This window comes from Elaeis guineensis, chromosome 3 (assembly GCF_000442705.2).
Source record: "Elaeis guineensis isolate ETL-2024a chromosome 3, EG11, whole genome shotgun sequence".
Lineage (NCBI taxonomy): Eukaryota > Viridiplantae > Streptophyta > Magnoliopsida > Arecales > Arecaceae > Elaeis > Elaeis guineensis.
The window spans coordinates 108,277,916-108,302,962 of NC_025995.2; the positions used below are offsets into that span (position 1 = coordinate 108,277,916).

Here is a 25,047-nt window from a genome sequence, read left to right on the forward strand (position 1 = left end):
CCAGCCCTAGATCCTACATGGAACCTTTTATATATATATATATATGATGCGTACCCATGGAGTTGTAACCTCTCCTCACCGTCTCTGCTGCCCCCAGTTCATCAAACCCCCTCTTTCTTCTGTTGAAATGGATTTCTATATTGATAGAGAAAAGGATGCGTTCTTTATGCATATAGAGAGGCAGATTTCACTTCTCATGGCTGACGAAGAAGAGAGCGAAACAACCCCATCTTTACCCACTGAGGCAAGAATTGTCTTTTGATTTGTGACTAGATTATCAAGTTTTTTCTGCTTGTCATGATTCAGGTCTTGGAAACTATGATCTGTTTCATCTTTCGAGTGCTAACTAAAAAATTCTTGCCCGTTGTAGCAGTGGGACTACGGTATTAGTATTTGCCACCGGAGGCATTCAAACCCATTGACACGAGAACGCCTTACAACGAAGCAGCCAGCAGCAGTAAGTGCAACCGTCCTCAAGGGAATAACCATAAGTGAATTTTATTTATTTGGGAATATTTTTATCTCCATTTTATTCCATATAGTACGTGGAATTGGTTTGAGGCAGGGAGGTTCAAAAAATTGTAGGTTTTGTCGACAATAGAGAGGAAGGGAACAGGAGTCTTTATTCCCTGCCCCCTTGCTTATACCGGTAGGGCTGAAAAAGCTTGTGAGTGCTCTTTCTTTCGAACTGAAGGGGACAAAAACATGACCGTTTGAATAAAATATTTATTTGCTTTAATAATTTTACAGGGACTCTTGGTCAGAAAAGGAGGTTCGTGGAAAGAAGATTTAAAGGTCGAGCTATGAGAAAATAATTAGTGGCATGCAGAATTATCTGGTGATATTTCTTGGATGTTTGCACTCCAATAGCGAGGGGCTTTTTGTTATCTGTATTCTAACATTGTATCACCTATGTTCAGTAATGCATCAATAAAGTGTCTTTGTATTTCACTGTCATATTTAGAGCATTAGATCAATGAAAGATCAACACTTTGACTAGGTGTTCGTGGCTCAAAATATTTCAACCTGAATCTGAGCGCTCAATCTACGTTACATTAGCCATTGCACCGAACTGCGTCAGATTTATTCCAACTCAAAATAGGTTCCCCTTCATTAAACAAAATAGGATTTGTCACCACTAGCTAATGTATGATGACCTAAACTTGAGAATTCAATGCTATGTATATATCTCTTGCTTGTTCGTTTGCTTTATCCTTTTTCTTTTTTCATTAAAAAAAAAATTGATTAAATTTAGCGATCCTTATTTGAGTCTTGAGACTCATTCTAAGATAATGATTCAGGATACCTGTTGGGGAATACCGACCGACTCCACTCATGCCGACTCATCATCGGGCCTACATGTCCGACACCCGACTTCACCGACCGACCGACGGGTGCCGTTACCGATCGATCGACGGCTATCGATCGACCGAGGATATATCGGTCGGACAGACCTTTTCTGCTCTCCCAACCGACTGCACTATGAAGTCCGATGTCCGACTCCTGCAACGTGCCCGACTGACTGTCGGAGGGGTCCAAATTTTCACCCGACGCCCCTCAACTGGCCACCGATCTATGGTCGGTCGGCTCCTCCAATCGCCGTACTACTGTCAGAGACTGTCAGTCCTGACAACGGCATGCGGCACTGCCGCCTAGGGGCATTATCCCACCTAAGGCATGGTCAACTCTAGCGATTTGACAGTCCCACGACGATTTGACACCTTTACGGTGACTCTGACAGTCTTCAGTGAGTTGACAATTCTTCAATTATCCGCGCCATTAATGACGGCGCCATACCATGCTCCACTATATATATCGGGGAAGGCAATAGTGCTAGAGGTCTTTTCAAAAACTCTTGGGCTTGCTCCCTCTCTCTTTTTCCCTCTCTCGTTGAGCTCCTTGTTTTCTTTTCACTGTTGCCTAATCTCCTCTCTGACTTGACCGTCGGAGGGTCCCCGCCGGACCCACCTCCGGTCAGTGTGGACTTTCTTTTGCAGGCGCTCGTTCCCGGTGATCAGGCGATGAGGGGATTGGCCGCAACAGATTGGCGCGCCAGGAAGGGGGGGCCAACGCTCATAGTGACGAGTTAGTGCTTCATTGACAGCACCAGGGATTGTAACCCCCACAGAATTCAAGATGACAAAGACAAGAGCTCAGCGATCGAGGGTCACCAGATCGGCGAGGTGCTCTTCCCGTCGGGAAGAGGCCTCTCCTCCACCCTCCACGGCGGAACCTAACTCTCTGCACCCTGCGGTGACCACGGAGGCACAGATCACGACGATCGTGCGGCAGATGATCATGCTGACGGACGCGGTCAAAAGCCTTCAGCAACAACCGGTCCGACGGTCGCCATCATCGATCGGACAACCAACGGTGCGTCCGATGCCCTCCAGGAGTAGCCACCGATGCCCGCATCGGTCTCCGTCGCCTCCGCAGGAGCACTTGCCACAGCGCTCCTACCGAGAGGAGGAGGGGCGGCCGTGGTGCGACACCCATCGATCCCGACGGCATTCTCCCTCCCAGCTAGAACGAGCAAGGAAGGAGAAGCGACCGCGAACGCCGTCTGTCTCTCTCTCGGACTCCTCCGGAGACTCCACTCCTGGGGTCTCCCAGCACCGACGGACCGACGACTATGAACGTAGGTTCGAGAAAATCGACCGTCGGCTCGCACAGCTGCAGGTGGACGGACAGAAGTCTTCAAACGACGTCGACTTCCAGACCGCCCAACCTCTCTTCCGACTCATCCTCGACGAACCGATCTCCAATCGGTTCAAGATGCCGCATATGGAGCATTACGACGGCTTCACCGACCCAATCGACCACCTGGAGAGCTACAAGGCTCTCATGACGATTCAAGGGGCAACCGACGCTCTCCTTTGCATCGGCTTCCCCACCACGCTCTGCAAAGCTGTTAGGATCGGGTATTCTGATCTTCGATCGAGGAGTATCCACTCCTTCGGACAGCTCGAGCACTCTTTCGTGGCCCACTTCAGCACCAGCCGGAAGCCGCCGCGAACATCGGACAGCCTTTTCTCCCTCAAACAAAGAGAAAACGAGACGCTCCGATACTTCGTGATACGATTTAACGCAGCCACGCTTTAGGTCCGGGACCTCAACGAAGATATGACCATCTCGGTCATGAAACGGAGGCTAAGGGCATCCCAGTTCACTTACTCCCTGGACAAGACCCTTCCCCGGACATATGCCAAACTATTGGAGCGCGCGTACAAGTACATGCGCACGGACGAAGGAGCCTCCAATCGATGCTTGACTGAGTTCAAGGGCCTGAAGGAGAAGCGAAGAAAGGGTCGGGACCCCGCCGAACCTGGCAGGCCCCCGACCGACGGTCGGGTCTCACCCCCACGACGGAACCAGAGGTCGCCCCGACGGCAGACTCCAAGGCTGACACGTCCCAGGTATGACTCCTACACTCCTCTCTCTGCTCTCCGTGTGCAGATTTTGATGGAGATCGAGGGGGAAGAGTACCTGCGACGGCCTCCGCCTCTGAAGGCAAAAGGCCTCGACTGATGGAAGTACTGCCGATGCCACCGGGGCCACGGCCACAATACCGAGCAATGCATCCAACTTAAGGATGAGATCGAAGCTCTCATCCACCGGGGGTATCTCGATAAATTTCGGAGGAACCCGCCGACTTAACCAGTTGCCGACCGCCGACCCCAGCCGACTGAAGAAGCGACGACTAATCAGCCAACGGCCGGGGTCATCAATATGATTTCCAAACGACTGGATCCGGGGACGTCTGCTGGAGGGGAGCCGATGAAGAAGCTGCGCTCGGATGACGTAATTACCTTTACAGAAGAAGATGTTCGGGGCATTCAAACTCCCCACGACGACGCTGTTGTTGTCTCGGCAACAATAGCGAACCATGATGTAAAAATTTTTTTTGTAGATAATGAAAGTTTAACGAATGTTTTGTTTTACTCGACCTTCTTCCGGATGCGACTATCAACCGACCGACTCAAGAGCGTTTCTACACGCTTGATAGGCTTCGCTGAAGACGCTGTCACGATGGAAGGAGAAGTCACTCTGCCCGTGACGGTCGGCACCGAACCACGACAAAGCACGGTCCATTTGACTTTTGCGGTCGTCCAAATGTCTTTGACCTACAACGCCATACTTGGAAGATCCGGACTAAACGTCCTCAAAGCGATTATCTCGATGTACCATCTCCTGATTCGATTTTCGACCAAAAATAGAGTCGGAGAGATGCGCGGAGACCAACAGCTCGCTCACCGATGCTTTCAGATCTCTGCTCAAAGCGACGAGTTGAAGGGCTCCCTGACGATCGACAAACTAGACCACCGGGAGGAGGAAGAATGGGGTTCACCGGCCGAACAGCTCGTTCCCATCTCGGTAGCGAGGAATCCCGACCGAAAGGTATAGGTCGGGTCTCAACTACCCGACCCAGAACGACGACGGTTGGCGGAGCTGCTGAAGGCCAATACCGACATATTTGCTTGGTCGGCAGCGGATATGTCGGGCATCCCCCCGGAAACAATAACGCACCGACTCAACATCGACCCAACGATGAGGCCGATGAGGCAGAAGAAAAGGTCTTTTGCTCCTGAGAGACAGAAGGCCATCGACGAAGAAGTGGACAAGCTACTCGAGGCGGGCTTCATCAGAGAAACTACATATTCCGATTGGCTCGTCAATATTGTCATGGTGAAGAAAGCCAACAGAAAGTGAAGGATTTACATCGACTACACCGACTTGAATCGGGCATGTCCGAAGGATAGCTTTTCACTTCCAAAGATCGACCAGCTGGTGGATGCGACGTCCGATTATCGACTGCTCAGCTTCATGGATGCCTTCATCGGGTACAACCAGATTCGGATGACACCCGAAGACGAGGAGCACACTGCCTTCGTGACCCCCAAGGGCCTCTACTGCTAGGGTGATGCCCTTCGGGCTGAAGAACGCGGGAGCTACCTACCAACGACTCGTCAATAAGGTCTTCAAAGACCAGATCGGGCGCAATATGGAAGTATATGTGGATGACATGCTGGTAAAGAGTGCGCAGACTGCAGATCATGTCCGAGATCTCGAAGAAGCTTTTCGCACTCTGCGACAACATCGAATGAAGCTGAATCTGACTAAGTGCACTTTCGGAGTGACCTCGGGGAAGTTTTTCGGGTTCCTCATTTCTCAGCATGGAATCGAGGCTAACCCTGAGAAAATAAAGGCAATCATTGACATGCACCACCTGAACACCAAGAAGGAGGTCCAGCAGCTAAATGGGAAAATCGTTGCTCTTAGTCGATTCATCTCCCGATCGGCTGAAAGATGTCTCCCGTTCTTCAAAATCCTAAAGCAGGCGAAGGGCTTCTCTTGGTCGGATGAGTGCCGATGGGCCTTCGAGGATCTGAAGAGGTACCTGGCTTCTCCATCGTTGCTTGTGAAGCCAGAGGTCGGAGAGACACTGTGTCTCTATTTGGCCACCTCCCCCGAGGTGGTCAGTTCGGTGCTCGTCCAGGAAAACGAGAGCCGAACCCATCGACCTATCTATTACACCAGCAAAGTACTCCGCGGCGCTGAAGCTCGATATTCGAAAATAGAAAAGATGATTTTCGCCCTGACCGTCTCCGCACAATGACTCCGCCCATACTTCCAGGTGCATGCTATTGTGGTCCTCACCAACCAGCCCCTGAGGGCGATATTGCACCGACCTGACACATCGGGATGACTGGCAAAGTGGGCGATGAAGCTCAGCGAGTTCGACATACAGTACCGACCGCGACCTGCCTTAAAGGCCCAGGTCCTGACCGACTTCATCGCAGAATGCCCGACGACCGACCAAGGGTCGGAAGGCGTGAACCCCGGACAAGCCGTGGTCTCCGAGCCTGACCCGGTCTCCACCTGGGTACTGCACATCGACGGAGCTTCAAACGCTCAGGGGAGCGGGGCTGGGCTCCTGCTCAGCAACTCGGATGGGGTAGTCACTAATACGCCCTCCGATTTGACTTTAAAGCCTTCAACAATCAAGCCGAGTATGAAGCACTCCTCGCCGGCTTGAGAATGACGAAGGAACTTGGGATCGACAGCCTTCGGGTATTCTTCGATTTTTAGCTAATCGTGGGGCGGGTCAAAGGCGAATTCAAGGCACGAGACCCAGCAATGATAAAATATCTTCAGAAAGTGAAGGATCTTGTGGCGCACCTCGAATATTTCGAGATCTCCCATATCCCCAAGTTGGAGAACGCCCGGGCCGACGCACTCTCTAGGTTGGCGACTTCGGCTTTCGACTCTTTGGGCCGGACGTTCGTGAAAAATCTCGAGCGCTCGAGCATCGATAAGGTCGAGGAGATGCTACAACTAACAGCCGAACCAAGCTGGATGGATCCGATTGTTCGGTACCTGACCGACGGGATCAGCCCTGAAGATCCCGCGGAGGCCAGGCGGCTCCGATGGTCGGCCTCCCAATATGTGATCATGGATGGCCGACTCTACAAAAGGTCATTCTCCCTTCCCTTGCTTAGGTGCTTGGGACCGACCGACGCAGATTACGCACTCAGAGAAATGCACGAAGGGATCTGCGGGGGTCACTTGGGGGGCAAGTCTTTAGCCTACAAGGTCCTGCGGCAGGGTTACTACTGGCCCACCATGAGGAAGGATGCGGCTGAGTTGGTCCGAAAGTACGAACCATGCCAGAAGTACGCCAACATACAACACCGACCAGCCAGTCAAATCACTCCCATTGTCACCCCATGGCCCTTCACTCAGTGGGGGGTCGACATTCTCGGTCCCTTCCCTCCGACATTGGGCCAAAGAAAGTTCATATTCGTTGCCATCGACTACTTCACCAAGTGGGTGGAGGTCGAGCTCCTGGCGCAGATTACCGAGCGAAAGATGGAGGATTTCGTTCAGAAGTCCATCATCTTCAGGTTCGGATTGCCGCATACCATTATCACCGACAATGGGCGACAGTTCGACAACCAGGACTTCAGAGACTTCTGCGCGAGGTTTCACATCACGCACCGACTGACTTCAGTCGGGCACCCACAGTCCAATGGCGAAGTCGAGGTGACCAACCGGACCATACTACACGGGCTCAAAATCCGACTGAATGAAGCCAAAGGCCTCTGGGCTTACCGAACGACCCCCCGCGTTCCGACCGGGGAGTCACTTTTCAGTTTGGCCTATGGGACGGAGGCAATGATACCACTTGAGATTGGGCTACCATCAACTAGGGTCGAGCAGTATCAAGAGCCGAACAACTCTGATTGCTGGAGAGCCGACCTAGACCTCCTCCCCGAGCTTCGGAGCGAGGCTCAACTTCGTATGGCTTCATACTGACAGAAAGTAGCCCAATATTACAACGCCAAGGTTAGGCCAAAGCTCTTCAGGCCTGGGGACCTAGTCCTAAGAAAGACAGAAGTCTCGAAGCCCCTAGACCAAAGGAAGCTAGCTCCAAATTGTGAAGGGCCCTACATGGTGGTGGACACCTACGGGCCAAGGGCTTACCGACTGGAAACTCTGGAAGGGAAACCCATTCTCCGGACCTGAAATGCTGACAATCTGAAGTTGTATCACCAATGAACTTTGTACCTGTTCATTCGGAATACAAATCCAGTTTCAAATTTTGGAGTCTTAACTCTTCGACTGATGATCGGCGCTCGCCAAGAAGGACGAATCCCGACGTCCCGACTTGGACTTAATGTCCACATGGAACCAAAGGCCCGATCGCAGACGATGTATCGGACGCTCACAAGGGTCGAACCATCCATGACAACGGGAGTTAACACTCCTTCTACGATCGAAGTTTCGGGCCAAATGATCGGCTAACTTGCCGACTGAGCCCCGACCAAAGAAAGGCAAAACGCCTGCGCGACCGCCGTCGCGACTTACCGACCGAGCTACGGTCAGTCGAAGGATATTCGGCTTACCACCGTCTATCACACGATGCGACCACTGTCGCATTCATGGCTCACCGACCGAGCTACGGCCGGCCGAAAGATATTCGGCTTACCACCGTCTATCATGCGGTGCGGCGTAAGTACCCGACATAAGGGTATCGAGATCCGACTTATCATCGCTTCCCTGACTAAACACGCTGGACGACATTCGACTGAACGTGTCGAAAGATATCCGACAGTCGAGCCTTGCCCGGTGGTCGGTCGGCTTTTGACCCAACGAATACGCCCGACTCACAATCGGGCGAAGGATGCCCGACTTAAGCCCTCAACCGTCGGAAGACCGATCTAAAGTCGGGACTTGCTCTGCCTTTGTGGCGGCACGCATTACCGAACGTCCTAACTGATCTATCGGGCTAGCGACTTATGTGTTCAAATGCATTCCACAACACATGAAAAAAAAAAGACATGCGGAGGAAAAAGGTTCAAGTCTAAAAACTTTGACTTTGATTTCATTGAAGATTAAGACAAGTTTACAAACTGGGTCGAAGCCCGACTACAAGTATGATAAGCAGAAGTAAAAGGAAAAGAAAAAATTGACTAGTCCTTAGAGTCGGCCTCCTCCACTGGATGACGGCCAGGGACGGTCAGTGAACCCGCTCTGGCTTCAGAAGTCGGGGCTCTTGATGTTCGATGGCTTGCTCTGCATTTTCTTCGGCTTCCGCCCTGGTGGTGAGGCCTTCCGGTGATGGGTCGGCCATCTCCTCCGTAGCTGGGGCCTCCGACTCTGATAGAACAATACTGCTGAGATCAAGCTCCGGGTACAAACGTCGAACGGCTTCCCGAGCATCCTCGTACCCCACCCGGTACGAAAGGAAGCCGCTCTCCAAAAGCTCTTCCCGGTACTCTTCCGAGTCGCGGAAGTCTTCAACAGCCCGACCCATGGCCTCCTTCGCCGACTCCGCTTCTGCCTTCGCGATGTCTGCATCGGCCTGGGTGATGGATAGACCTTCTTCGGCCTTAGCGAGGTTTTCGAGGCTTACTCGGAGCTGCTCGCGTTCGTCCTTCAGCTCCTTGACGAAGCTGTCCCGCTCGTGCCGAAGCCGGCGGACAGTCCGGGACTTCTTCTTCGCGTCGTCCCGGGCCGACTGCAGCTCCGACTCCGATGTCGCCAAGGCTCCCGTGAGTCGGGAGACCTCCTCCGTGAGTCGGGTGACCTCCCCCTCAAGTCGGCCCTCCCGTTCGACCAACTGTTGCAGCTGGTCGACCAGAATGACCCAATCGGTTTCGGCGGCCGTGACTTTGTCTCTCCAAGCCGCGTGCAGATCACTGAACTTTCGATATCCAGCCTCTAGCTCGGATATGTTGTAAACCAGCTGCACAAAATAAGATCGACCGTCAGGAGACCGAACTCACGGAAGCAATAATGAAAACAAAGAAGAGAGAAACTCACCCGGATCATCATCGGGTAGAATGAAGACAGCATGTCGGAGACATGCTGATTCTTCATCGCCTCGATGTCGGCTGGGAGAAGGAGCGCCTGGCACAGCCTCCTGGCCAAGTCGTGGTTGGCCAGGCCCGACGCACCTTCGGGAAATGGGAAGTCGGTCGACACCCCATCACCGGCCGACCTTCCTTCGTCGCCCGACGCCATTGGGGCCTTCCCTCGACCGGACACCCAGGCCCTGACGTCGAAGAAGGACGGCAAGCTTGAGCCCGACCGAGTATCAACCGAAGGCGCGGCAGCGGCAGGCGTGGGTTGCTCGGGCTCGTGCGCCTCCTCCCGATCCTCCTCTGCCGACAGAGCAGCCGGCGCGCCGTCGATCGATTCATCGGCCGCCCTTCTCTCGGGCGAGGCTGCGCCCTCGCCCGACGATCCCTCGGACGGGACTTCGACGAGCACTGTCGGCGCCGACAGTACGATGACGGGCTTCGCCCCCGACCCAGTCAGCTCGCTCGACAGAGCTACTTGGGGCCTCTTGGGAGGCCGCGACGGCCCGATCCCTTGCACCGGCCTCTTCCGAACGGCGTACTGACGTACGTCGGCTGCCGTCAGTCTTGACATCGGCGGCATATCTGTAAACGACGACAGATGGTTAGCACCATAAAGAGAAGACAAAAAGAAAAAAGGGAAGAAAAATGAAAAACCGACCTAAGCGAGGGACCGGGCTGAGGCCGGCGTCGTACAGGGCCTGCTCAGTGACGGGCTGAGCTCCCTCTGCTTCGGCACCGAGATGTCTTTCAGCCGGTGGAAGTCTTCCCGGTCCTCGGCTTCCACCCGACTGTTCTCGTTCGGTTCGGTTCGGGGATTCCCCCAACGGGCAGGGAACCCCCAAGAAGTAGAAGAAGATGCGAAAAAGAACTGGTTCTTCCATCCGTGAATGGATGACGGAAGACCAGTGATGAAAGAAAGCCCCTTCCGAGGATTGAAGTACCACCACCCTCGGACTTTAGGGTCGGGTCGGAGGACAAAGAAGGCTTGGAAGAGGAAAATCCGAGGGTCAGTCGGCAAAAGCCGACACAACAGAGCAAAACTGACTATTAGTCGAACCGAGTTCGGTGCGAGTTGCGTCGGGCATAGCCCGTAATAGTCAAGTACGTTTCGGACGAACTCCGGGATCGAAAAGCGAAGATCGGCCCGGAGGTCCTCAACGTAGAAGGCCACCTAGCCCTCAGGCGGACTATTGACCCGACCATTGGCACCAGGAGCGAACAGCCGAAACTGCTCCGAGATGCAATATTGCTCCCGGAGCCGATCGACGTTCGGCCCCGAAAGTGAAGAGACCTCTACCTCCGGGGTCGACCGAGGGTCGTCAGTCGGCTCTCCCGACCGACCTCCTCGTGGGGATGTTCTGGCCATAGACCTGAACGAAGGGCGGAAAGCAAGGAGGGAGACGATGAAGATGGGAAAGGCCCTTTGAAGAAAAAGAGAAGACCCCTGAGAAGAAGGAAAACTGAGTACCTGGAACAGGGGACTACGCGGGCAGAGTCTCGACAACAAAGTGAGGGGGGTAAAAACCTGGATATGGGCGACCCTGTATATATAGTACCCCCCGACGGTCGAGATGAAGGCACGACCAACGAGGGATTCCCAGATCACACCACGTGGCGTCATTCGGGCCATCCGTCGGCCCGATGGTTCGACGCACCCATCCTCAGATCGAGCCACATCACCTCCATCCGCTCCAACGGGCCTGTCCCAATGGCCACCTGCCACGTGGCACAGAGGCCGTGACGTTTCGTATTCCCGAAGGGGCGACGGGAACGGCGGTTTCCCTTTCCGATGGGACGAGACGTCTGACACCGACGAGACGTCTGACACCGACAGGATGTCTGACACCGACAGGACACCTGACGCCCGCGAATCGCCCGGCATTCATGAGGCACCTGTCATCATGTCAACCCACGGTACGGTCGTCATATCAGCCCATGGGACGGTCGGAACTTGATACGCTAGGAATCCACTCCTTTCGCCCGACGCTGCTGCCCGAACAAAGATATTGGCCAGAGCACCATCCGACTCAGGAGTGGAGGGGGGCAACTGTTGGGGAATACCGACCGACCCCACTCATGCCGACTCATCATCGGGCCTACATGTCCGACGCCCGACTTCACCAACCGACCGACCGACGGGTGCCGTTACCGACCGATCGACGGCTATCGACCGACCGGGGATACGTCGGTCGGGCAGACCTTTTTCGCTCTCCCAACCGACTGCACTATGGAGTCCGATGCCCGACTCCTGCAACGTGCCCGACTGACTGTCCGAGGGGCCCAAATTTTCACCCGACGCCCCTCAGCTGGCCGCCGATCTATGGTCGGTCGGCTCCTCCAATCGCCGTACTACTGCCAGAGACTGTCAGTCCTGACAACGGCATGCGGCACTGCCGCCTAGGGGCATTATCCCACCTAAGGCATGGTCAACCCTAGCGATTTGATAGTCCCACAGCGATTTGACACCTTTACGGCGACTCTGACAGTCTTCAGTGAGTTGACAATTCTTCAATTGTCCGTGCCATTAATGACGGCGACATACCATGCTCCACTATATATATCGGAGAAGGCAACCGTGCTAGAGGTCTTTTCAAAAACTCTTGGGTTTGCTCCCTCTCTCTCTTTCTCTCTCTCGTTGAGCTCCTTGTTTTCTTTTCACTGTTGCCTAGTCTCCTCTCTGACTTGACCGTCGGAGGGTCTCCGCCGGAGTCACCTTCGGTCAGTGTGGACTTTCTTTTGCAGGCGTTCATTCCCGACGATCAGACGACGAGGGGATTGACCGCAACAGTACCAATTTACAGGCGCATGAAAAGTTCATTGAACCTATGGTTGCTGATTGGGTGATTTTATAATTAACTAAATCTATGTATGACAGCAAGTCTCAAGATTGATACCGATCATGTCAATGCCGCATGGCAAGAGAATAATGCGAACATAATAAACTACAAGTATATAAAAATATAATAAACATTACCATTTTAGTAAGATCATACTAAAAAAATATCTTTTTAATATTCTCTCACCAGTATTTTTTAAAATTAAGCAATTAATGTTTACCAATAAATAAATAAATATATAAGTTAAGATCATTCTGCAAAAAAAACACAAAATATATTAAATTCAGCAAGTTTTAGACTCATTCCAAGGCAATGCTCCAGGGTGTCAATCTTAGGGCACATAAAAAGTTCATTGAACCCGTAGTTGCTGAGTTGGTGATTTTATAATTAACTAAATTTATATAGGCTAGCAAATCTTAAGATTTACACCCATCATATTAATGCCATATGATAAAAGAACTGTATAAATGCTTATACAAAGAGGATTCAAGAATTACTCCTTGCTGTCCAGGTCCTTCATATGGGTCTTAGAAGTTTAGTAACAATGGGTCGATCAATGTTGCATTACTGGAAGTAAAGTTTTGCGAGTGCAGTAGCATGCCACGTGTCACTCGTGTTTGGCTTAAATGGTCAGGGTCACATGCTACATGTGGTCCCATGCATGTTCTAAGATATGGCCCGTTGTATGGAGGTATTCTTAGATAAATTTAATCTACCACGTGCTATGCCACGTCAATATTTTAAATTGAAAAATTCTACAACCAAACAGCAAGGTATTGAGCTGGTTAAGCAATGGTGTATTGAAGTGGCTGCAGAATTTTTTGATCCAAAAGGTTAGTGTGGTATTTTCAATTGGCTTTATCTATGGTACACGTGGTAGAGCAAATCTATCTAAGAATTTCTCCATATAAGAGTCAGTCACCAAATAATTCATGCTGCCACAAGAAAGATCGAATTATTAGATGGATTGATCTAATAGTGATTTGCCAAATTAATCCCTAATATTTAAATAATTTGAAATCAAATAAGGGTGCCTGTTATCCACCATATATGCACCCCAAGATTTAGACTGGTCCACTGGACCTAGTCCATGTAATAATTTCTTGAATGGTCTAATTATTGAAAAACAGGCACTAGACTACCCAAATTTTATGTCCTATCAAAATTAGCCTCATATGTTTTGTTCTTTCTCATAAGGAAAATGCACCCAAATCTCTACTAAATAAAACTAGGATTTTTAAAATATGAAAATATCTCTCCATGATTTCATCTATCATTATTTTGTTCCAAAAATATCCTTTTACTTTTCTTCTAGATTACTACATAACTAACACTCAACCCTTGCATTGCATTGTGGAGATTTAATTAATAATAATAATAATATGTTACATTAAAAATTGCTCTTACCAATTAATCTCATGATGAGATCAAAAGGATCTCTGGGAGTTTTTTTTTTCAAAGATGGCCTCCCAAATTAGTGAAGATTGTTGCATTTGGTATTAATTTTTTTTATCATATTATTTTTATTTTTTATTAACAAAAATATAAAATAAATAAAATTTGATATGTGGCATTGCAGAAAATTATCTTATAATCTCACGTATCAATGCGGAATATCATCCTTAATATCTATATATTGCTTTGTTATTATTATATAGATAGATAGATTTTTTTATCATATTATTTATATTTTATTTCTTATTTAAAATATAAAAAATAAAAAAATAAAACTTGACATATGGTGTTGCGAGAGATTATCTTATAATCTTATGTATCAACACAGAATATCATTCCTAATACCTATGTATTGCTTTACTATTATTATATAGATCATGTTTATATGCAAATAAGGAGAAAAAAATAGAATCATGATTTTAGATAAATAAAAAAATCTCATCAAATTATAAACATAGTAAATAAATAAATAAAAATATCCATTTCTAACAAAATGAGAAATAAATTGAAGAAAACCTTTTATGAATGTATAAGGGGATGATTACAAAGAAAATTGGGATAGAATATAGATAAAGATAAAAAATAAAAAATAACAAATACAAATATATAAAATATAATAAATATTTCCTTTTCTATGACATCATACAAAGAAAATATTTTCTTTTTGTAATTGTATCATGGGCATTTTATGAAAAATAAATAAATAAGTTAAGATCATGGGCAAGTGAATAGGTACAATACCACAAAAAACAAATTATGAGAGTAAATCAATTAGAAAAATGAGAAATACTAGTTGGGTCTGAATTTGTTTTTGTTGATTTAGCACATCTACAAAAAGGAAGAGAAATTAAGGTCAATATTTGACTCTTAAAATGTTATACTTTATTTTGTCATATTCTAAATCAATTTTGGGCATGTATCATATTATCAACCTTAATGCATCAACCAATACGGAACCCGGCTTTTATTTTAGTGGCAAAAAAAATGGCAACAAAAGATTCACGCACACATCAATTAGGCACCATGCACAAGCTAAAGCACTACAATTCTTATTTAATTAGCTGCAGGTCTATTTTACCCCCCAAAAAAGTTGCAAGCCTATAATAATAATAATTTAGAAAGGGAGTGTAATCCTCTAACCAAACATTCATCAACACCATTAATAAAGGAGTCGAATTTGCTAACAGAAATACTCCAGGGCTTAATTTGGCAACTGGGTAGGCCAGAATAAGAAATGGATAGGTGTTGTCCCTACCAGATGATCATTTCAGGCACTTGGATGACTGGGAGCATTCCATGATAAAGAAAATTTTAGTTGACCCCAGAAATGGCGCACATAACGATTTGATAGGTATCCGGAAATTCTTGGAGAAGATTTTTCCTCCTTCCATTTTCTTTAAAAGAAGGGAATTCTATATATGTCACAAAAGAATAACAATATGCACAAAAGACCAGTTGCCTGTAATGATATACGTCGTTCCTTGCGCAAATGGTTGTTTTTGATAATAATATATTTGATGCAATGGTGTTCTTTACAGTGGGGGCCATTCTCTCCCAATACCCAAAGCCTCCCCTAAGTCTGTGGTACACGGAATTGGCGCCAGGGAGCTTGCACCGAAGAACATAAATAACGAGTATTGCTTGGGGCGCAAACTTTTTGCAGAAATTGTTCCTAGATACTCAAACAGTACATTTCTGACTCGTACGACTCGATTCTAGCAGTACAGATTAAGCCCATAAAATTTAACCAGCATCAGAGACTTCGTACAGAATCTCTCATTATTTATATTTATATATATATATATATATATATATATATATTTTATAAAAAAATATTGAAGTGTTGTCAATCTAACTTTTCAAATGAGTTTTGTTATATCTGTAGTTGTTATATTTTTTTATATTTATTATCACTAATTTTAAATTATTTATTTAATTTATTTAATTAAAAATTTAAAAATTATTTATTTATTAACATTTGTATTCTATCAAGATTATATATTAACTTCTATTTAATGGATGTACGGCGCTTTCTCCTGATATATAAGATGTAAAATTATTTTTTCTTATTCACTATTACATCTAAATAATTAAAATTAAGATTATAATATTTAAAAAATTTATTTTTGTACATTTGATCCCGTGTAATGCGTAGATTTCTGATTAATTTTTAAGAAAAAAATACTTAAATAACTAATAATATAAATAAATATTCTATCTCTCATTTAATTTAATTTGAAGTACATATGATGTTTCCATCGATCTAATCTGCCTAATAATAAGTTATCATTATTTTTATTTTTATTTTTTTTTAATCATCATCTCTGGCTCAAAAGCATAATAAATTTATATACAAAGAGAATAAGACAAAAATAGCATGCTGCACCGACAAGCTAGTCGTAGCATATGTTGGATTAGATTTTGTAAAATTTTAAGTTATTAGAATAATTTTAAATATAATTTCGTTGTTCAAATAAATAAAGTGGGAGACACTCAACTTGGGTAAACTATAAGTAAATATTTGTTGCAACGGTGATATCACGTCAAATTTGTAATAAATAAATTAAAAATTAAAAATTAATAGAACAGTATGGGGTATTATTATGAAAATCTATGAAATAGATGACAATCAATAAAATATAAATATTTTTATTGGATTATGATAAATTTGATGTGGTATCACCGTCATAACGAAGTTTTTATCGTGAACTACACATCAGAATCCAGCCTGAAATCAAAACAGGCCCTATATATAGGCCCAAGCCCGACCAAGACATTTCGACGCGGGGCCTTAAACGAGACTTGAAGCTAGCTCGGCCTGAGAAACGTTAAGCCGGCCCAGGTTCATTCCAATCCTGTGGCTGAATCGAACCGTTAACCACGTTCCACTGTCCATTCCGTAGCTAATGCGGACAAAACCAGAAGTTTGATACCACGGAAAGGTCATCGAATTCCCTTTTCCCTGTCGTTTGAGGGCAGAAGTAATGGTACACTCACAAGAACCATGTTTGATGCCCTCTAGCTTTTGGTATATATCTTTCTAACTAAAGAAAGATGAACCTTTCTTTAGAAAAAGAAGAAGAAGAAGAGGAACATTGCTTTCTCCTGCTGTGTTGCCTGAGGTTTCTACAATACGCTACTAAAATAGCCCTGGAAGGGGCAGTGTCAGTAGCACATCGGCTGCTGGGTTGCATTGATTTGCTTTTTCCTCTTTTACCACTTGGAGACGGCCAAGTCGAAGGAAGGAATACGCTGTTGGAAATGCTGCGTTGGCCGAGGGCAAGCTTTTTTTATATGCAGGTGACGTGCTCGGTATGTAAATTCCTTTCTACTTCAGTTATCTATATTTGTTTCCCCTGCCCTCCCATCGGTGTATATATGGGTTGGGTAAACTCTCACTCAACAAGCTAACCGTGGTTCAGGATTTTCTTGCCTTTTTTAATTTGAGATGAGGAGGTGAAGGGAAAGAGGAGGCACCTGGGCTTTTCTAAGTTGCGAACCGGGGATTTTTATGGGAAAAATTCCTGACGCCCGGCTTATAACTCAGAATGTCATTTGGTCATATCTATTTTATTTTGTTGCAAGCTGAGTCATGAGGCCAGACTTATTAGTTTCCGTAGCTTGAGTCTAGCTCTGCCAATTGATGTCCTTTGTGGTAACCTCTCAAATGCGAAACTCAGCGCCTGAGTCCTCGGGGCTGGTTGTATGCTGTCTTTTTTTTGGTTATGTTTATATTTTCAGTTATAATGCATTTGTGAGGGCCTTGGAGGCCAATCCAACCGGCATGTGTATGTGATCGTGTAGTCCTGTGCTTAGCTGTGACCCTTTACACCAAAGTGATAGCAATAGTGTATACACTAAAGCGATAACAGTAGTGTTTAGCGCACATAGTACAGCATACAGGAAAGATAGAAGTATAATAAAGCAGGCATGGTGCAGCAAAGAAACATCACGTGAAATAGACAGTGATAAACAGAGCAACTGAGAATCCAGCTTGTCAGGAGCTGACGCTATCCACGATGGTAAGTTTTTTTTTTTTTTTTTTTTTTAAAAATCTAGATCTATATTACCACTAATAGCCGTGATATTAAGGAAGTAGAACAAAGATGCTGGGAAAAGAGTTAGTAAGTAAGAACTTGATGGAACATGAAACCGATATTCATCGTAAAAATTTAAAATAAATGATATAAATACTAGAAGTGGGGCATGGAGGCGAGTAAAGAAAGGGAGGTTGTTTGGATGGTTGTGAGAGAGGGATGGAACGTAGAAGTGGACCAGAGTTGTTGGAGGGAGAGGACCGAATTGAGGATCCTTGAAGTCTTTATTTGTTTTTGGACTAATCCCACTGACTTTAAGATCCTTGATATTTTTTGGGGGCTAATGTCTTCACTGTTACGATCCCAACTGTTAGAGGATCTTAATAACGGCTTGTTGAGGATTTTGATAACAATCTTCTTTTGAAATGAAGTTGATTAGTATTTTTAACTGACATTAATTATGAAGAGAACAGACGAGTTAAAGGAAAAAAAATATAATAGACAGCAATTTATAGTTTTACTTTGTTTCAACTAATACTCATCAGAGTTTTAGCATGTGGTTGAAAATCTCAGTAGTTAGTATTCTTTCCTTTCCTCTTTTAATTGATGGCATTTTTATTTTTTTTGAACTGATAATAATTCAGATTTTCAATTCAGATAATTAACAAGAGTCCAGATCGGTCAACAATTTTTTTGCATTAACGTTATTTTTTAATGAATGTTAATTAAGATTTTTTATTTTGTTATAGGTGATGCTTATTAGGAAGAGTCATTGTTGTATTTTTTTTTTTTAAAAAAAAAAACCTAAATGGTGGGTGTATATGTGCATCTCAAAGTCTTAATAAAGGGTTTTCTTTTTCTTTTAATCGAAGTAGATGAATTTTTTTTATGTCAATCAGGATTTTTAATTGACCTTAACTGAGTGATGTGGTGGATTTATGGCTTAAAATCATGGATTACATGGCTCCTCTAGTGAAACATGATTTAGGTCGCAATTAATTGTGACAGTAATATTAAACAAATGAAAGATCTTAATATATGGTTGAGATCTCACGCACCTAAATTAAAGTACTACTCCTAAGCATGAGTGATTGTTGGATTATATCTACACCCCTACATCTTTCATTCTTACAAATATTAAGACCATGGTACGTTGTGTTCTAATCCTTCTCTCTCAATGACATGGTATTATCAACTTTTCCCTAACTTTTTAATTTTTTACTATAAATCTAGAGAGATGAATGTTTCTCTCCCTCTCCTATCCCTTCAATAGGTATAATAATATATACATGCGATTTGGTATCTCTATATTTGTTCCAATCCAATTTTCAACTATGATCTCCAATTTAATGATATAGTTGTGATTAGGGTTAGCAAAATATAACACAATCTATCAACTTGATCTGTATTCGGCTTGCCAGAATTTGGGCCATAAATAAGTTGATCTGTTAAACATGTTTAACATTCAAGTCAGGTTTTAATGTTAGACATTTAACCTATTTAACTATTTAATATTCAGATTGGGTTAGTTCAAGTAATATATTTAGCTCATTTAACCCATTTAAGATCTGTTTAACCTATTTAAAACCTACTTAAACTATTTCTATCCAATTTAACCTAACTTGTTTAACCCCTTTAAATTGATTTGACTCATTAAAGACCTACTTAGTCTTTATGATCTATTTAACCTAGCTTAACTTATTTAATAAATGGTTTATGCGGGTTAAATCAAGTTACTTGTTTAATATGTGGTTGGGTTTAGATCTAATTATTGATATGTTTAATAAAAAACTAGATTCGAGTTGGTGAATTTTTGATCTGATCCATATCTAACTCAATCTGTATCTAATCCAACCTAATCTGGTTGCCTCCACTAGATAGGGTTGCCATTGTTGGATACCTAAAATAGTTGCACATCTTTAATAATAATTAAACAAATGAGTGTTATGATTAAACCAACTATGCACCGAAGCCATTAGATAAACTAGTCAAATATGCAACTAGGTAATACTCTCAAAGCTTGATTTGGTATTTGGATAAGGGCATGATGCGAGGAATATTCCCTCTAACCATGGTATATGTTGAGGAGAGATTGGTTTGAGATGGATTGATCTAGTTACTTTGGTTGGAGATGATCTAAAACTGTAATCTTGCCGGTCCATGATACTCGACAATATTTATGCCCAAGATTGATGTCTGATCATTATGGTATGGCTATGGCATCCAAAATCATCCGATAACAGCTCATGCCGATCATATGCTGAATGTGGGGCACTATCACTACTTGCACAATCTCCAGGGAGATGGTCGATGCTCATTGTGGAAACGGTTTTCGACCTCCTATAAATAGGGTGAGATAGGAGATCAAAAAAAATCTAAAACTCTCTCTCATTTTCTCTTTCATCATTCTCCAATTTCTATCTGATTTGAATATTGAAAGGTCTTTGTCAAAAAACCTCCAACAAAGAATTTCTTTTGCAGTTCACATTGGCTGATCCGACCTTAAGTTACTTTTGGAGATCAGCAACAACAAGGCAGAATAAGAGATGGATATGTGTTGTCCCCACCGAATGATAAATTTAGGCACTTGGATGAGCAAACTATGACAAAGACAATTTTCATTACCCTAGAAAAGGCCCATACAACAATTTGATAGGTATCGAGGAAATATGGGGAATTCTCTCCCTCTCCTCTACTTTTACAAGAAACCTCAATAAAATATCACGAAAGAGCAATAAATGCCAAGTCAAATAAAATTTAACTTTGTGACATCAACCAAATTACCCTAGAATAAATCAATAACTAATCTGGATAGGTTGCCATGTTTCCCGGAACGCTTGCAATCTGAATGCCGATTTCCCGTCTCGCAATTACTGTCGATGAATCAACTCGGTCAAGAAAGATCAACTGCACTTTTAGCAACACCCGATGCCCATTTCCCCCTTCGAATCAAAGGAAAAGGTCCATTCTCCCAATCTAATCCTTAAAGCCCAACCACAACCATCGAATACCACACCGCTTTAGCCCATCAAAACCTGGCAACCATGTGAAGGTCGATGCCCTCCGCTTTTAACACGTGCGAACCAGAGCAACGAAACTCTACAAAGCAGTGTGCGCAGAAACCGGCAGCGCTTCAACTATGTACACGTCAGCAAGCAAGGTAGGGTGAATCGGTTTGGATGTTAGTGGATTCGGCGCCAGAAGCTCTCACCCTACTTTGGTGGTGGAAATATGAGAAGTTGAGAACAAACAAGAGGAGAGCAATCCACCCCGTGAGCGTTGATATTTCCCATGGCCCGTGACACCTCGTCACTTTTTTTTTTTAAATAAAAAAGTCCAATCGCAAGTATATTGTCCTGCCGGAACCTTTTTAAGTAGAACAATAAATTGACCAGGGCCCAAACCATCCCCATCTTATATTTATTTATTCGTAGATTAAAACATCATCATCTTTGAACCGTTAGCATCAAAAACTGTAACGTCATTCCGTGAGGTAAGTGAAGCTTTTCTTTGTCAACAGTGACTTGTGTTCATAAAATGTTACCAACGTCGAGATGGAATTATATAATTTGAGTTGGCAACGAACTGTATACACGGACAAATAGGGTAGCTTGACCTGATCCTAATTTGATGATTCCTGGACCACTTGAGGTGCTGAGGAGTCGGGACAGCAGGCTCATGGAGCCTTGCTAGTTGGCACACATGGCTCGATGGGCCCGTGGTGCATGTCCACCATGAATAACTCTCCCTTATCAAACAAGTGGACAGCCTCCCCAAAAGGAATTTTAAGAGAGTTAATAAGCCAGCTTGTTTGACTAGGTAGGCGACAGCATGGTGGGCCCCACCATATGCTTAGGGAAAGAGAGACTATGGTGTGAAAGGAAAGAACGACGAGTTTTGTCCTCACCTCGCATTAACTTGGGCAGCTGTGCGTGGAAACAAAGGTTGTTAGTATTAATTGGCGTATTGCTGTGCATAGACACAGATGGTTATCGCTGGTTCATATGCTTCTCTATGCTCAGGTTTTTGAAGCAAATAAATACTTCTCTTCTAATTCTCGAGATGAGGTCTTTATTTTTAAGAAATTATTAATTAGAATTATCCTGAGTGTAGATCCTTTGATGCACTATAATATATGGTACATCATACTAACCATCTATCATGTGATATACAGCTAGTAAACAACGTATATGTGCCCATGATTGTGCCCTTATACACATTGTTTATTTGCCATCCATCATACAATCGAAGATCAACATGATGCACTACACCATACGGTGTGTTGCACGCAATACAGAAGAGTGGATTTCAGCTATTCTATCGTCTATATTTAAAGTTATCCAATAAAAAATCGACATATCACCCAATCTGGTTAAAAAAAATTCAAAAATAATCATTTAAATTGTAAATGAAAAGATATTTATTTTTATCCAAATTTGATTAAAATTTTAAATAAAAAAAAGATTTATTGTTTACTATGGTGAGTCAGAATGGATGGTAAGAAAATTTTTTATTGGATGGTCAAAATATGATTAGATAATTCTGATCAATAATATCTCTACATTGTCTGCCTTCGTTCCTTCGAGAACATACATCAAAGCAAAGGAATCGAAAAAATCAAACAGATTAAAAAAAAAAAAAAAAAAAAAAAAAAAAGGAAACAAGGGAATGAGGTAGACTTTGCTAGCACCCTCCCCTACATGTTATTTACTTGACACCCATACTTTTAATTGCATCATCAAACCCTTAATTCCATTGACCAACTTGCGTGTTATTAATTGAACAAAGTTACGGTATTTTGACTGGGAGAAACATCACTTTATATGGGCCCACACGCCTTCGCTTGGAATCCCTCCATTGACAACGAAAACCAGATAATAACCGGAAGGCGCCAAGACGCCCGACGCCGGCGCCACCGCCGTCACTTCGTACGAACTGTTATCGCCGGATAACGCCGTCCCCGTCTCCAGAATCAGCAGCCTCTGGTTCATCGAGAACGAGTGCGTCGAAAATGCCGGCGCCGCCATCGTCACCGTAACTCCGCCGCCGCTTATTGCCCCCACCGCGAATCTCATACTGAACTGTTTCCCATAATTCAGCGAAATTGGGGATGCTGAAATGTCAATTTTCGGCCGTGAATTCGAGTTCTCCGAGCTCAAGTACTCCGGTGAGAATGCCTCCAGGCTCAGCTCTGTCGGGAAGTCGACACCGGTGAAGTTGTAGTAGACGTGGGGATTGCTCCCGCCGACGAGTACCCGTCCGTCGCGAATCAAAATGGCGGACGAGTGATACAGCCTGGGGATTGTTGCCGGATTCTGGACTTGGAATCGGGATCCAGCCATGCTTTCGGGGCGGTACAGGACTGGCGTCAGGACCGGTTCGTGGCCCAGCTCCCAGCCGGCGGTACCCGCCGCCGCACCATTAAGGAGAAGCACTTCACCGGAGGGGAGCAGGATCATGTCCCCCATCACCCGAGGCGTCGGCATTGTCTCCATGGACCACGATGGCGATTGGTCGGTGATCTTGATCCTGCCGCAGGTCTTCAATGCTTGCATGTAGTTGTCCTCCCGCGCGCTGGTGTATGAACCCATCGGGGCTCCGCCGCACACCAGGACTTCGGCTTCAGTCGCTGACGGCTTTAATGGAAGAAGAACTGATGACCCGGAGCTCGGGTAGTTCCTCGGGTCCCCGCCGGGCATCTCCGGATAAGTCCTGACCACAGCGTTCTTGGTGTAGTCGAGCAGGATGGCACGGTTGTTGGCGAAGATGAAGAGGTTGCCGTCGATGTTGAGGTGGACGAAGGGGTAGAGATTGTCCTCCACGTCGTCTTTGGTGGCTTGGAGGAATGGGAGAGGGAAGGTGGTGAGGTCGGAGGGATTGGGTTTGGGATGGAACTCGAAGTTGAATTGCTTGCGCCCACCGACGATGATGGCGCGGCCGTCGGGAAGGATTTGGTTGGTGGCGTACCAGCGGCGGGCCGCGAGGCCTTGGGGGTCCTCGGACCAGTCACAGCTGCCGTCATTGCAGGGGACGAAGGTGCGGACTGCGCGGTCGCCATCGTTCCAGCCGCCGGTCTGGATGAGGCGGCCGTCGGGGGCAACGGTGCCGGAGGAACACCATGAGTCGGTGAGGATCATGAGGGGCCGGAAAGTATTGGTGGCGAGGTCGTACTCGGCGGAGTGGGCGGTGCAGTCGATCTTGAGGACTTTCTCGTTGGGGTCGTTGCGGCACTTGCCGTCGGGGAGGGAAAGGTTGGAGCGGCCGAAGTCGGTCCGGTCGAAGATGATGACGCGGTCGTTGTGGAGGAGCTGCATGTGCATCGCCGACACGCCGATGCTGCGCTGCAGGAGGTCCCACCCCCCGCCGCCAGCCGCGGCGGAATTGGCCGCAGCTAGGAGGAGGAAGAGAGAGAGAGGGAAGTGGACGGGAATTGGCTTCATTTCGAAACACCGGGGGCACTAGAGTTTGGCCTATTGCTGGGGAGGGAGCGGGTTGGTGGGTTTGAGGCTGTGGTGGGCTATATCCTTTTGTAATGTTTTTCCAGGGTGCGGACAGATTTGGACACATGCATGGAATCAAAGTCACATACGTAGACAAACTGGAAAGGAGAGAGGTCTCGTTTTGGGATAATTAGACTATTTGATGGCTCGGGCGGCCATCCACGTCTCTTCTGGATCATGGGATGATGCATCACAGCTACCGAAGAACCAGTGATCAGAATGTCAGATGGCAAGGAAGCCAAAGGAGCCATCTGATAAGGGGAGAATGGTGGTTTTTCGTAGAAGTGCTTGCAAATGCTTACCATCTGTAACGGTGGTGGATGGAACTGGGCCGGGTTCCGGTTCACATTAGGGTGATGTTGATGGGTGTCGATTCTTTCTGTGATGGAGACGGATGGTGGATGATTCATGCAGATTTGTTCTCCACTAGCTGCTTTAGTTGCACCTCACTTGAAAATAGAGATGGCAATAGATGGGATTTGGATCGGATATTATACTATCCATCTCCAAACTCGAACTTAATATCTTATACCCAAACTCTACCCGATATCCGATTGGATAAAAAAAAAAAATACCCATCTCCATACCCAATGAATTCGGAGATATCCACGGTAACCCATTTCTCCATACCCAATCCATACCCGTCCTTTGCCTATCCCATATCCAAAAAAAATAAATAATCAAAATAATTTTATACATATTATCAATCAAAACAAAATTATCAATTCAACGTAGAACATAATTTATAAGTCTAAATTTATAGAAATCAAATATAGAAATAGAATTACAATTCAACATAGAACATATAAATAACTAAAATAATTTTATGGATATTATCAACCAAAACTGA

The 25,047-nt window shown here is 45.5% G+C and overlaps 1 protein-coding gene and 1 long non-coding RNA gene across 3 annotated transcripts; one reads left to right on the top strand and one right to left on the bottom strand.

The window, feature by feature from the left end:
- Positions 1-957, top strand: LOC105041060 (uncharacterized). 2 transcript variants are annotated; one of them, XR_012139498.1, is made up of 3 exons: positions 1-244; positions 374-667; positions 751-957. It is a non-coding gene; the product is annotated as an uncharacterized lncRNA (long non-coding RNA). The 2 variants fall into 2 exon arrangements; XR_012139499.1 differs by having other exon boundaries at positions 374-649.
- Positions 958-22,452: 21,495 nt separating this feature from the next.
- LOC105041059 (aldehyde oxidase GLOX-like) lies at positions 22,453-24,204 on the bottom strand. Its single transcript, XM_010917851.4, has one exon. It carries the CDS (start codon positions 24,135-24,137, stop codon positions 22,512-22,514), a length of 1,626 nt encoding a protein of 541 aa, XP_010916153.1. The 5' UTR covers positions 24,138-24,204; the 3' UTR covers positions 22,453-22,511.
- Positions 24,205-25,047: the final 843 nt, after the last annotated feature.

Bases quoted from the DNA above. Each gene is read 5' to 3' on its own strand.
- LOC105041059 (XM_010917851.4), bottom strand. From the start codon at position 24,137: ATGAAGCCAATTCCCGTCCACTTCCCTCTCTCTCTCTTCCTCCTCCTA.